At 34.1% G+C, this 13,201-nt stretch overlaps 1 protein-coding gene across 1 annotated transcript; it reads left to right on the top strand.

Moving 5' to 3' along the window:
• The first annotated feature begins 10,357 nt into the window (after positions 1–10,357).
• On the top strand, positions 10,358–12,680 carry LOC125076875 (outer dynein arm-docking complex subunit 4-like). The gene is made up of 4 exons (XM_047688600.1): positions 10,358–10,448; positions 11,236–11,726; positions 12,013–12,273; positions 12,423–12,680. Exons 1-4 carry the CDS (start codon positions 10,358–10,360, stop codon positions 12,678–12,680), a joined length of 1,101 nt encoding a protein of 366 aa, XP_047544556.1.
• Positions 12,681–13,201: the final 521 nt, after the last annotated feature.

Below are 13,201 nucleotides of genomic sequence, written 5' to 3'. Positions count from 1 at the left end.
ACATATTTAGATGGGCAACCGTTGGTTTTATTTTCTCTATCTTTAGCCTAATCCTACAAAATATTATCGAACACAACATAACATAATATACAATAAAATTTAAAAAACATGACTGCCCTGAATGAATAAATTAATTAATTTAAAGCTAGTGTCTCTCGAGCTTATTTAAGGAATCAAAGGATCCCCGATGCATCAAAATTGCCTCAGCTGTGCGCCTTTAAGAATTCACTTAGTATCTCACTCTTGAAATGTTGACAACCGACTTATTCCGATTAACTGATATTCCATTTTGATACGTGTATCTTATAAATTCTATAACTATTAAAGTCAATATCGCACATCACAATCTGACATTTCACGCTCGTGATTTTCTGACGCGTTGAGTTTATTCTTAGAAGATAGCTGTAAAGCCATTAAAGTTACGGTAGAATAAAGAAACACGCGTACGTATATATATTACATGAAACCTGAACATTACACTTATTTTTTTTCAGTCGTGTAAATATGAGAGATATTATAATTATCTGTGTGATAGTAAAATTGACAGATATGTCTATTCGTTTTTTTTTAACATTGACCTAAGTCGTTTGATTATGATACTTTATATTGATCACTATTGAGTCCTTGATCTTGTTTACAAGATGGAAATAGGAATAAAGATAAACTATTAATCACATGAAATACATATATTTAGGTATATGTTTTTTAATATATTTTTTTGTATATGTATTTAATGCGATATGCTAATAACTTAGCTATATATTGCAATAAGAGTTTGTGATTAATATATCTTCATTTATAATACAATACCATTGCACCTAACTACTTATTTTCACTTTAATTTTACTTACAAAATTTCAATAACAGTTTCGTTGACGCTCACCAATGATATGGCGTTAATTACTGTCAAAATATTGTTTATTTGGCTTTTCTCCTCTTATGGTTGGAGTAGTGTATAAGTATTTTTATAGATGATAAAAGAGTTACCTGGCATAGCCCTACCCTAACATAGCCTTCCGGCATAGGTACTGTTTATATACATATCTACTAAATAACACTAATTAAAGACAATGAGATTTAGATACTCTCACTTTTGACAAATTGGCATATTTAGTATTTACTTACGATTTTAATACATTTTTACTAATATGTAATATTTCTACTAGATAAAAAGTACCAAGTCTTGTAAGTTTGGTAGGTATATGTACTTTATAGTCTTATATTATTATTTATATTTCTAGATAGAGACGCACTACAAGTGAACTAAAACAAACAGGCCAACTTTAGTATCTAAGTATGCTGAAAAGCTACGTTTGATACTCTCGAAATTTTATTATATCTTACCAGTGTGCGTGTACTTAGTGGCCAAGAGTTGCCCACTATTTTTTTGGACACGTTGTCTGCTTTGAAAGCCTATTTAATCATTACACATAAAAGTGACCTATAACATTTTAATTAACAAAGTATTTGTTCAACATCGTTTTCTTCTTTTAAACAGCTATTTATTGGTTATAATTACACAAACAATATTTCATAATAGTTTAACAATCAAATTAATTAAAATTGAAAACTTTTTACAATGACATAGCAAATTAAATAATAAATGGCTCGAGATGTCACCCGAACGACCCTACTCGTTATTATTTTGCGACAATTATCGAGAATTCTTCCCCTAATGCCCAGCTAATACCATAATTACTGTTATGTCAAAATTGCGTGCACAAACAGCGAAGTTTCTCATGACTTTTTATTTCATTTGATATTTCAAACAAATATAGTCTCTAAAAATCAAGTATTACGTCTTGTTACTGCGTGTCTTTGGCAAAGCTTAATGAAAAGTTTAAAGTAATAATCTTTGTTGAAGGTTTCGTTTTAAAATACAATTGATGTCATATAATTTCACATTTGAAATGTGAGTTATGCAGCTTTCCCTTTATAAATGTATTATGTGGGATTCCTACTTACTAAATCCACTGCAATGGTCGTCCTCGACACTGATCGGAGAGGATCAAGATTCAGGATCGTGTCGATATATCAGCGGAGCTCTCCTCGAGAAACGAAGGTGATCTCGCTCCCCCGCACTAGCGCTGCCTTATGCCCTCGCTAAGTTATCCCAGCGTCTTCCGCAGAGCCGTCTGAAATAGTAAACGCAGCCACGATTCCAGGGTTACGCTCTATTTTTTAAGCCCCGGATCTTAGAGCTATAGGAGGGCTAAGACAAAACCTTCGTCATCTCCATCGAGCGGGATCGGCCCTTAACCGCTCTGCTTCTGGCCATGACGGTCTCACAGAAGTAGGCTACGGCCCTCCAAGCCGATTCCCTGCGAAGCATCGCCGACACAATTGCTCGCCCTGTGTACTGTCACGAGCCTCGAGAGTACTCGTCCAAACTCGCGGACCCGGATACAGACGTGCTACATCGTTAGAGCCCTTCAATGGTCACGGCTGACGGAAGACGCGGGTCTGCTGATCTCTCGCGTTGATAGCCGCCAGAATGTCAAAAGGCGGAAAGTGCGCTTGGGCTGTCGCCACCTCATAGTATGTGGAGCGCACGCCCGACAATCTGTGCGACTAAACGGGCGCCCCGTAGGGGGCCATCGAACGCACAACACCGGTATAGAGACGGCCAACTTCCGCTCTCTGTCCCCGGAGATAAGGCAGTAGTCTGTACATCGCACCCGCTACCTTGTCGATCCATGGGACAAGGCGCTCGAAATGCTCTTCGAAACTCCAGCGACCGTCCAGAGTGAGGCCCAGGTATTTCACGCGGACGTGCAAGTCAGGCTGTCCCTGCTCATAGGCAGTTTGTTGAACCATGGCATTATCGAGTCACTAAACTCCCTTAGTTTAGTTTAGTTTTAGTTGTTAGTTTATTGTATGTTTGTATTTACTTGCCGGGGGCAAGTAAATACAAAAGTAATATGTCTAACAGTCCAAACAAATATATAAGCAAGGTACCTAATTATATCGCACTGACGGAATATAAATCATAATTATATGTATAATATTATTAATTATTTAGGAATAGTGGTAAGTGGTCACCTTTACACTGTACTGGCATTGTACGAAGAAACTCACCGCTTCTTACATTGTAAATTTAATATAAAATTAAATATTTAAAAAAAATGGTGCCTTTACAAAAATATATGGTTCTTTTTCATGTCATTATTGCCATAGTATAAGTAGGTACATGTTGAATGTTTTCATTGAAAAAAGTGCGTGATGATTTTCATTAAGGTGAATTTAAAGGTAAAAGTTTTACAGTCGCTGCTGAAAAAATAAACAAAACAGTAATTCAGGGTAACTTTCCGTGGGGTAGATATTTTTGTATAATGGTTTATTTGTCAGTCAAAATCACAGCGCGTTGTATAAGCGTTGTGTACTTTATTGCTTCCTACATATATATTAACTATATCTGTATATAAATCAAGTAATAGTAAAAAATCTTTACGTTAGTAAGTAGTTACTAATGATAGGAATAGATGTTTCAAAGTAGTAAAAAGTTGTAATGTTGTAATTAATTTTAATTAATAACTTAATAAGTGATAATAATAAAACTATACGTTGAATTAAGGCGTAAAACGCGTAAGTATAGTAATTACTTTAATATCTCATTACTTCACTGATCATAATTAGTTGGCTTGATATATTATTTAATAATCAAACCAGATCTTTGACAGAATATAATTACTTTTAAGAAAATAAAAGTGATAGATAATTCGGAAATTACTAACAGTATTTAAAACGGGATATTTACAATGTTTTTTATTTTTATTTGAAATATCGAGCTCCACCAAATAAAAATAACCATGTTAATTTTAAATTCGGAAATGTTAATACCATTTAGCAATGTAGATTAAAACTGCTTAAATTCGTATGGGTAATATTATTTGCGGATTTAGTGCTTTAATAAATACATTATAAATAGGTACGTAGATTGCAATATTTTACATAGATACAAGGTTTTTACAAACACTAGCAATATAAGTTTCAGAATATTTTACCTCATAACTACATAGTTAAAATACAGAAACTTTTTAATACAAACATTTAAAGTAAAAAAAAATTAAGACAACTGATAGAATAATTTGAAAAGACATAAATTTTTTTTATTATACTTATTTATACATTTAATAACATTGTCGTTAATTTAAAAAATATGCAAATATGATTAATCATCCGTGGAAAATTTATATTTTTTTATATACCTATGTAATACGCGGGCCGGCGGCGATTATGTACTGAACTTATGTAGCTAACTTTCTGAAAAATAAACGAACTCCGTCCGTGCAGTACAAACAACCCTTTGATTGGGGTTGGCCGGCTCGTTAGTAACAGTTACTCAGTTGAAAGAGTGTTTGTGTGTAATAAATATTTTGTAAATAAAACTTAACTAACAAACTTTCGTGTAAATTTAAATATTTTTGTTGAATTTGTATTCGAAGTTATTTTGTGTGTGTGTTTTTTTTTAATTTGTTTGAACTGTTTTTATAAGGTAAGAAGAATCACTATTAAAGTTGCTTTTTTTTAATTTCAAAGTCATAAATGTTACACAAGTCTCATTTTTAAATGAATATGTAGTCAAGCTTACTTTGCACACAAATTTTATAAATTATTTTTATTTAATAAATTTTAATTAGTGTCTGAATGAAATAGTTATTTTATTAAATAAGAAATTTATTTTTACAATTTTTTAACCAATGTTAAATGCAAATTTACTAATATTAAAAATATGACGCCTGTTACCTACGTTCATTAAAATCTAGATCCATAAAATATTATTAAAATTACTAGATAATTATGTTAGTAAGTTTAATTGTAATTCATAATTTATTGTTATATTTAAAAAAAAACCTCTATACCATATCATGTTATATAGGTATGTTACTACAATACGAACCCTTGTTTTGGACTTTATTTTCCGATGGTTTCGGCCAGTATTTAGTATTAAGTATATTTTAGCAGAAAGAATCATAAGAGTAGTTAGTCCGACGTTCACATGGACACTGGTACCGATTTTGAACCGATAGTGCAGTTTAATCATATTAAATTTATTTTTAATTGATTGTTATGTCGCACATTCAAAATCAAAATAGGTATACTTTATTAAAGTAGGAAAAAAAGTGGGTTTACAAGCAATTTTGAATTGTCATTTTACAGAACCGTACCGTAAAGTTACAGCCTGTTCTGAAGATACTAACAAGAATAATCAGCAAGAAACGCAGTAGTTGCTCTTTTCCGACATTTAAAGTACAGAGTTATGTCAGTTTAATACAAATATATATGATATAGTACATAATACATAATATAGTAAATAGTATACAGACAATAAGGAAAGAGTAGTTTAAAGAAAGATATATATTTCATAATTTATACTATAAATAGAACGGTCGAGCGTAAACTATGTAAAAAACATAAACAGATATATCCTGCCTGAAAGTCTACAAGTATTAGCATATTATGCCTTATTTATTAATATATTTAAAACAAACGATTTGAATTTGTTACCGCTGTCTGTCCCTATCTTTTGCTTGGATCTTTCAAATTACACAACGGATTTTAATGCAGTTTTGTTAATAGATAGATTGATTCAAGAGGAATATTTATATGTATAATACATGCACAATATAGCAGAGAAACACTGATACTAATTTTAAAGGTTTCCAAAGTGATGCTGTAAATAAACAAATGTGCGTTTACATTGCAAACGCTGGCTAAACCCTACGAGATTGATCAAAATAATGTACTACAGTATTGTACACCTTACAAAGGTCTTAAAAAAGTCCTCGATGGTATATGTCTATCTCTTAGGGGTAGCCCACAATGAGGCGATCCGTCCCCACTTGAGTCGCTGGGTCGAGAGAAAGAAGGGCACACTCACCTTCAGGATGACACAGGTACTTACCGGGCACGGGTGCTTTGGTAAGTACCTGCACGGAATAGCACGGCGGGAGGTGTCACCCTCCTGCCACGAGTGTGGTGCGCCAGTCGACACGTCGCACCAAACCCTGAGTGAGTGTGCTGCGTGGGGGCCCCAGAGGCACACCCTGGCGGCGACTATGGGCGGAGACCTCTCGCTGCCGAGCATCGTCAACGAAATGCTCAGTAGCGAGACGTGCTGGTCGGAGATGCGCTCCTTCTGCGAAAACGTGATGTCGCAGAAGGAAGCCGCAGAGCGGGAGCGGGAAGAGGATGCCGCTGCAGACCCGCTCCGCCGAAGACGACCAGGGAGGAGGAAGAAGCGCTACGCGCACCTTCTCCCCCCGCCTCAATAAGCGTCGCAGGGACTAGGAGGGTCTCAGTACCCTGAGAACCCCTTCTAGGTGTTGGAGGCCGACCGTCAGGGCGTCACGGTAGCATGCGTAAGCGATCCCGTGGCGCTCGCCGAAAGACGGAGAGGGTACCGCTGGTTTTTTAGTGGGTAAACCCGGCGTACCTGGGCGCACTCCGCGTCCAGGGCTCCGGGGAGTCCCACACCCCCCCCCCACTTACCATCACGTGGGGGAAGCGTGTAAAGCGTTTTTCCAGCGAGAAAAAAAAAAAAAAATAAGGGGTAGCCCACAACAACCATTTTTTATCATTTACTTTTTATGAGATGGCTTATTATCAAAGCTATTTTAAGCAATACAGCATTAATCGTTATCTAATTAAGTATCTTAAATATAGATCAATATGGCCCTTTACAGCATGTAATTTCAATTAATATTTTTGAAGATAGGTATTACAGATTTAAAACGCAGAGACATAGCGGTTTGTATTGTCTAACCTATAAAAACTGTGTACGTTATAAGACATTTTGTAGTATATTTAAATTACAAGCCATTCATTTGTTCAAAAATGATTAAGCAACACACATTAAGTTCAATTATATTGAATTGAGTTTTTTTCTAAAGAGGACCGAGCTTTTCAAGGGTTTTGTCGACTGCCACTTTCTCCCAGCTACCGCTAACAACCCCAATATAAATTACGTATTAAATCGCAATGTTTATTGCTATATTTATACAAAACCTGTCATTACATATGGAATGTCGTGAAAGGTTTTACCATCAAAATATCTAATTTCATTATTTTTGTAGTCTTCAGTCACGGAATTGTGGAATCGCGTGATTTGTCCCTTAGCGTAATAGCCGAGTGATAACATCACTCGTCCAATAAAATAATAGCGATTTTTATCAATGACGATTAATTAATAATTAAGTACGTATTAATCGTTTTTAAGCTAATGATAGAATAAATAATAGTAATCTTTGAATACCATTGGGTATTAAAACGCCTAGCGGAACAATTACGGATATTCGAAGGTGAATCTCTTCCGAGGAGGATTGACCGTCAAAGTCTATTAATCTATAAGATTAGACATTAAAACTGCCGACAAGCACGATTCGCAATATCTTTAAAATTAGATAATAAAAGGTATGGACATATGTATATATTATTTACTTTAGTAGTTGTAAATAACAACTACTGGTAATCTTCAATTAGTTTTTAAATAATAATATTCCCCTTTAAAAAGTATCATACATATCGTACAGCCTAACTTTAATATGTGATTATACCATATTCGTTATGTTAACCATAACATGTTTACCGTGGAGGTCGCAGTTAAGTAGGCTCGAGTTTTAAATTGCTTTAACTTAAGCAAAGATTCATGCAATAATAAAAGATACGCAATAATTATTAAGAAAAATATTGTAAAGGAATTATTTTAATTTCACATATAAATCTCTTATCACAAAGTCATATTGGTACTTACAAAGAGATAAAAAATATATTAACGACCTAAGTGGTCGAGTAGTGTGTACACCGGTTTTTATGGGTATGCTACCACACACACAAGGTCCCGGGTTCGATTTTTGGCCGAGTCGATGTAGAAAAAGTTTATTAGTTTTCTATGTTGCCTTGGGTCTGGGTGTTTGTGGTACCGTCGTTACTTCTGATTTTCCATAACACAAGTGCTTTAGCTACTTACATTGGGATCAGAGTAATGTATGTGATGTTTATTCCTATTTCAGTCCAATATTTATTTATTTTATATTATGTTTAATATGTACACGTTGATTTTAATGCGAAATATTACACTTTGTATGTTAATTTTTAAGACGAGTTCGTTGGATACAGCTACAGATTATTCTACAGATTTCTTATACATAGATATATTATTACGATAAAGTTTAAAAAATATTATCGCATGTTTTCATTAATCTACATTATTTAGTTTCTTATTTTTTTTAAATGTTATTAAATGTAGATTAATCGATGTACGTCAGTATAAATTCTAAAACTTGTTAGGTATACCTGTCAACGTACATACATTTAATGTAATAGTAATGTTCTAATTGGAAAACTCTATCCTCTGATAAGTGATAAGTTTCTATAAATATCTTTACCAGCAATTTGTTTCACATTTTCCTTTAACCGCTAAACAATTCGTTTAACTAGTAAGTAGGACTTCAGAAACGATTTTAACAAAATAAATATTACATCCATAACAAAACCAAAATGTAGTGACTAAAAAAATGATGCACCAATTTTTCTCTGCATTATGTTAAAAAACTTGCAACGATTTTTCATAAGCTGAATGGTTGCATGAATAATTTTCTACTATAATAAGCTCGGGCCAATGCCAAAGTTATGGCTCCCGTTACCCGCCAGATACCTACAGGTAAATTGTTTATTAGCTTCGTGACGTAACTAACATCAAAGATTATAAACGAATGAGAAGGCAGCTACGCTAATTTAATTTTATAGAAAAAATATAAAGATTGATTTGGAATAAATGAATACAATGAACATTTTATTTAACTTCTTGCTTATGAAGTGAATTACTTCTCACCAAATTTCGGCTAAAGCAGATTTCAGAAACCAGTCATCCGTCCGGGAAACATTGCAGTCCAAACCAATACACGTTCAACTCAATCACTACTATCATTATCAAGAGAAACGACAGGTGTAATTTTGTAGCTGTAGGCTGCTGACGATATCCTGACAAAACAAAACGTCAAGTTCCGACAGATTGGTCGTTAAAACGAATAAATTGAAGCAATATAAGTTAAAGTATCTTTATAAATAAATACCTACTAATGAATAACACAGATTAAAAATGAGATAAACATAGATTATTTACGTATGCTTGCACCAATGTCGCTCGCATAACGAGTCGATGTCGCGATAAGAATATAAGAGAAATTGTAGTTTCTCACGAAAACCATTCAGTTTAAGCAGAACGGTTAAAATTATCAGATTATAGCCAAAACAAGGCTAAATAGTATAATTTATTACATTGGAACAACGGTTTGCGGAACAACACTATACATCAAGGCAAGGTTCGGTCATGCAAATGTTTACTGAAATTACTCTGCTTTTTTGGTAATATATTTGACAATCGAGGTTGGAAGAGCACTATCAATCAATTTTATTAACCGAACAGGCATAATCGATGTCTATTTCACGTGATTTTGTGATATAATGCGGTAGTTCAGTACAATATTTGCAAAAGGGATATTACGGCAATTAAGCGTGCAACGAACATAAATAATAACTGTTTGTTAAGTTTATCGTGGGACAACCGTTTTATATTCTAATTTATTTCATTACCTCGAATAAACTTATTTCAAAGAAACAACTAAAATCGATATATCGTATTAAGTTAAAAGCGGAAATTAAACATTAATATTTCAGCTGTTATATTTGTTTTTTTTTTCGTTATAATGGCATGGAAACCGATTATAAATCCTTAAAATATGTATTTTTTATATTTTACTCTAAGTCAAAAGGACAAATTGATTACTCGGGACACAATAAGAGACCAAAATCAAAATGTATTCTTAGCTGACATAAACATTTCACTTGGCGATAGGGCTTTGTACAAGCCCATCTGAGTGAGTGCCACCCTTCTCCTCAGATATATTACTGCCAAAAAGCAATACTTAGTTTTCCAGTTAAACTGGCTCACTCACCCAAGTGAGTCAGTGTAAATAGAGGCACAAGGGACATAACAACTAAGTTCCTAAAGTTGTTGGCGCCTTAGGAAGCGAGGCGGAATGGGTAAGCAATGGAACGTCTATGGCCGGTAGTGACAATTTTTCATCAAGTGACAGGAAAGTACCAGTCTAAAAACTGTCACACAAATGACCATTATCACACATTCAACGGCAATTCCTCAACAATGACTATATAGCTGCATTTTTTTTACATAATATTTAAAAAATATTTACATTAACCCGTAGTTAAAATATATTTATGTTTTTAAGTGTAAAGTTTTTCCGTTATATACTATGTCGATATTTGAATGTATTAAAATTTAAGTATGTTTTATTTTTATTTTTCATGATCACTTATTCAGCGGTCATTTTAAACGATGGGAAGGGGTAAAGAGGCTGAACAGCAGAATAGCAACCCGGCGGAATCTAAGAAGTACAGAGATGAAGCCAACGGCCACTTCAAGAGCGGCAATTATGAACGCGCCTTAACATCATTGAATAAGGTACATTTTTTCAAAATAATCTATTTTTTATTTTTATAAACGCACTTAAAAATTCAGTAGCGCTTGTCTTGGTTTGAACCCACCTCGTCGTTTTATATTCACGTGCTCTATTCTAGCCATATCGGCAAATTACTCAACCGCACGATAATTATTGTTTTAATATTGACAAATAACCAGTGTTTATTCGTTTTTATAAATCAGAAGAAAAAAATAGACGTTAATTGATACTCTTTTTAAATAAATTTTTCAAGTTGCATTTTTGACTTATTTTGAAAAAATCTAAAAAACGTGATAACTCAAAAATTATTCACTTTTGCATTATGCATATGGGGGTTAAAATTATCGCAAATAATCACCCCTATCACCTCCTAACGGGAATACGTCGAATTACCAATAACCCTGTATACTTTAATTTTATTCTACCTTTAACAGAGTTAATAATCTTTATAATCAGTTCAACTGTGTGCACTTTGTTGGCATTAGAATATTATCATTATCGTATTATAATGTCTATTTCACATCTCACGTAAAGGCATATGTTAATTGTAATATGACCTTCATCACGAGTAACAACCGTTGGCCTAAGCATATACGCAACGGTGTTACAAAAGGCGGTAAGAGGGTGCGAAAACACATTCAGTCACCATGACGACCACAGCTCGGGCGTCAGTATTGATGCCACTTCACACACTTACGTGTTACATAAGAACCTCAACTTGCTAAAATTATGTGAATTATGTCCGTTTTAAAAGCTTTGGAGAATGAAGACAATGCTAAAGCTCAGGTGCGGTCCATTCTTGGACCGACAAAAGACGCAGAATTCCTACAAAGTTTTGTTCGAGTAGGTATTGGGGATTATGACGACGATCTACCAATCCCGAAAGCATCCATTAGCAAAAGAGCTCCTCCGTCTGCAGAAAAGGCTGATTCTTTTGTCGAAGATGAAAAATTCTCTACATCAGCTAGAAAGGAATCTGTTAAGCCTGAAAAAAGAAGATTCAGACGTAAGCCAAAGCGTGAAAGGCGTCGTCGCGAGGAGGAATTATATACGGACAAAGATAGGGCGGCGGCCGTTGTGATGGGATCTAAGGATATCAAGCTTTCCCTTAATATGAAAGATAAAGCCGAAAGGAGTAATGCTCTGCAAATACCGGCTGAAGCTGACGCTGGTACTTTGCTAGCACTAGCGCGTGCAGAGATGATGAGAGAACGATATCGAACTGCTTTGACCTTCGTAGATAAGGTATAAGGAAACATATTGCAACTGCATTTTACAGTATTCTGCATAAATGTTGCCATATCACTTTTGTATTTTTATTATAGTGTGTTCATGAAATTGTAATTATTTATCCTGTTTTATATTAATATTATTCTGTAATCTATACTAATGAAAAGTAGACAATTATATATAATACACAAATGATAAATTCCCAACATAGGTATATATATATTAGATACTAAAATCATAAACCAACGTTAAATACAAAATAGTACAAACAAGTATTTCATTAAATAATTATATATTTCAGGCGATCGAGTTGGCACCAGAAGAGAAGGCTGCTTTTGTCGCTCGTAGTAAGTGCTACTTGCTTCTCGGCGAACCGCGCAAATCACTTCTCGACGCGGAAACTGCTTTGAAACTCGATCCGAAACACGCAAAGGCTTTGCTTCAGAAAGCTGAAGCATTGTACTATTGCGGTGAGTTTGAGATGAGTTTGGTACATTATCATCGGGGGTTGCGCGCGCGACCAGATTTGAACGACTTTAGGCTTGGGGTTCAAAAAGCCCAGGTAAGATATTCGAACCTTAATAATATTGATCGACTAAAAAAAATTGAACTATCTAACAATTGAACTTTCTTAATAATAAAACGAAACTAAAATACTTATAAACGAATCGCGTTATTAATCATACTAAATGGTTTGGGTGCTGTTTTCAGGAGGCTATCGAGAATACCATCGGTGCAGTCAAACCAGTAAAGAAAACCGCCAAAAAAACCGCTTCGAAGTCATTGAGGCCAGTTTTGGGACAGCTGATGTCAGATAAGATCTACCTCGAAAACTTGCTCAAGAACCCTGACTTGGCGATAGCGGATAAAAAGAATAACATAGTCATGAAGCAAGCTGAGGAGGCAATACGATTTTTGGAGAACAGAGAAGAGTTTTGGAGGCAACAACAAACGGCGAAACGACACTAACTAAAGCATGAAATGTATTTTGAATGTATTCCAATATTATTGTCAACTTAGATTTGGTGAAAGAAATATGAATTAATAAGATATTTAGAAAAAAAGCTTTATAGTTAGTCGTTTTTTATGAAGCTGTTACCTTTTATCTACCGGATCAACGAATCTGATTAAATAGAGATGTACTGCAACATTGCACCTTAGATTATGCTAACAGCTAATTTTATTGACCACAAGAGTTTCGCTCTCTATTCGAAAACCAAAAATAAAACCACTAGGCTTCTGCCATGATAATTAAATAAATCGTTCAATATATTTTTTATTAATTAGAAAAAAATTACTTGTGGTTATATGTGAACTTGCACTTAAAATTCCGTAAACTAAAAATAAAAATATATATCCGACGTAGTTTAGTTCAAGTTTAGTCTTGAGTAAGTTTATGTACGTAAAAATATTTTAAATTTTAGTTTAGTTTTAGTAATATTCTAATTTGCAAAGTATGTATGACAATATACCTACAAATAATTTAAAAA

The sequence above is a fragment of the Vanessa atalanta genome, chromosome 3, assembly GCF_905147765.1.
Source record: "Vanessa atalanta chromosome 3, ilVanAtal1.2, whole genome shotgun sequence".
NCBI classification, from domain to species: domain Eukaryota; kingdom Metazoa; phylum Arthropoda; class Insecta; order Lepidoptera; family Nymphalidae; genus Vanessa; species Vanessa atalanta.
The sequence above is the reverse complement of the archived record's forward strand: the minus strand, read 5'-3'. Positions and strand labels throughout refer to the sequence as shown.

Bases quoted from the DNA above. Each gene is read 5' to 3' on its own strand.
- LOC125076875 (XM_047688600.1), top strand. From the start codon at position 10,358: ATGGGAAGGGGTAAAGAGGCTGAACAGCAGAATAGCAACCCGGCGGAA. The intron at 10,449-11,235 runs GCAATTATGAAC...CCGTTTTAAAAG, and splicing joins CAACGGCCACTTCAAGAGCG to CTTTGGAGAATGAAGACAAT. The intron at 11,727-12,012 runs GTATAAGGAAAC...TATATATTTCAG, and splicing joins CTTTGACCTTCGTAGATAAG to GCGATCGAGTTGGCACCAGA.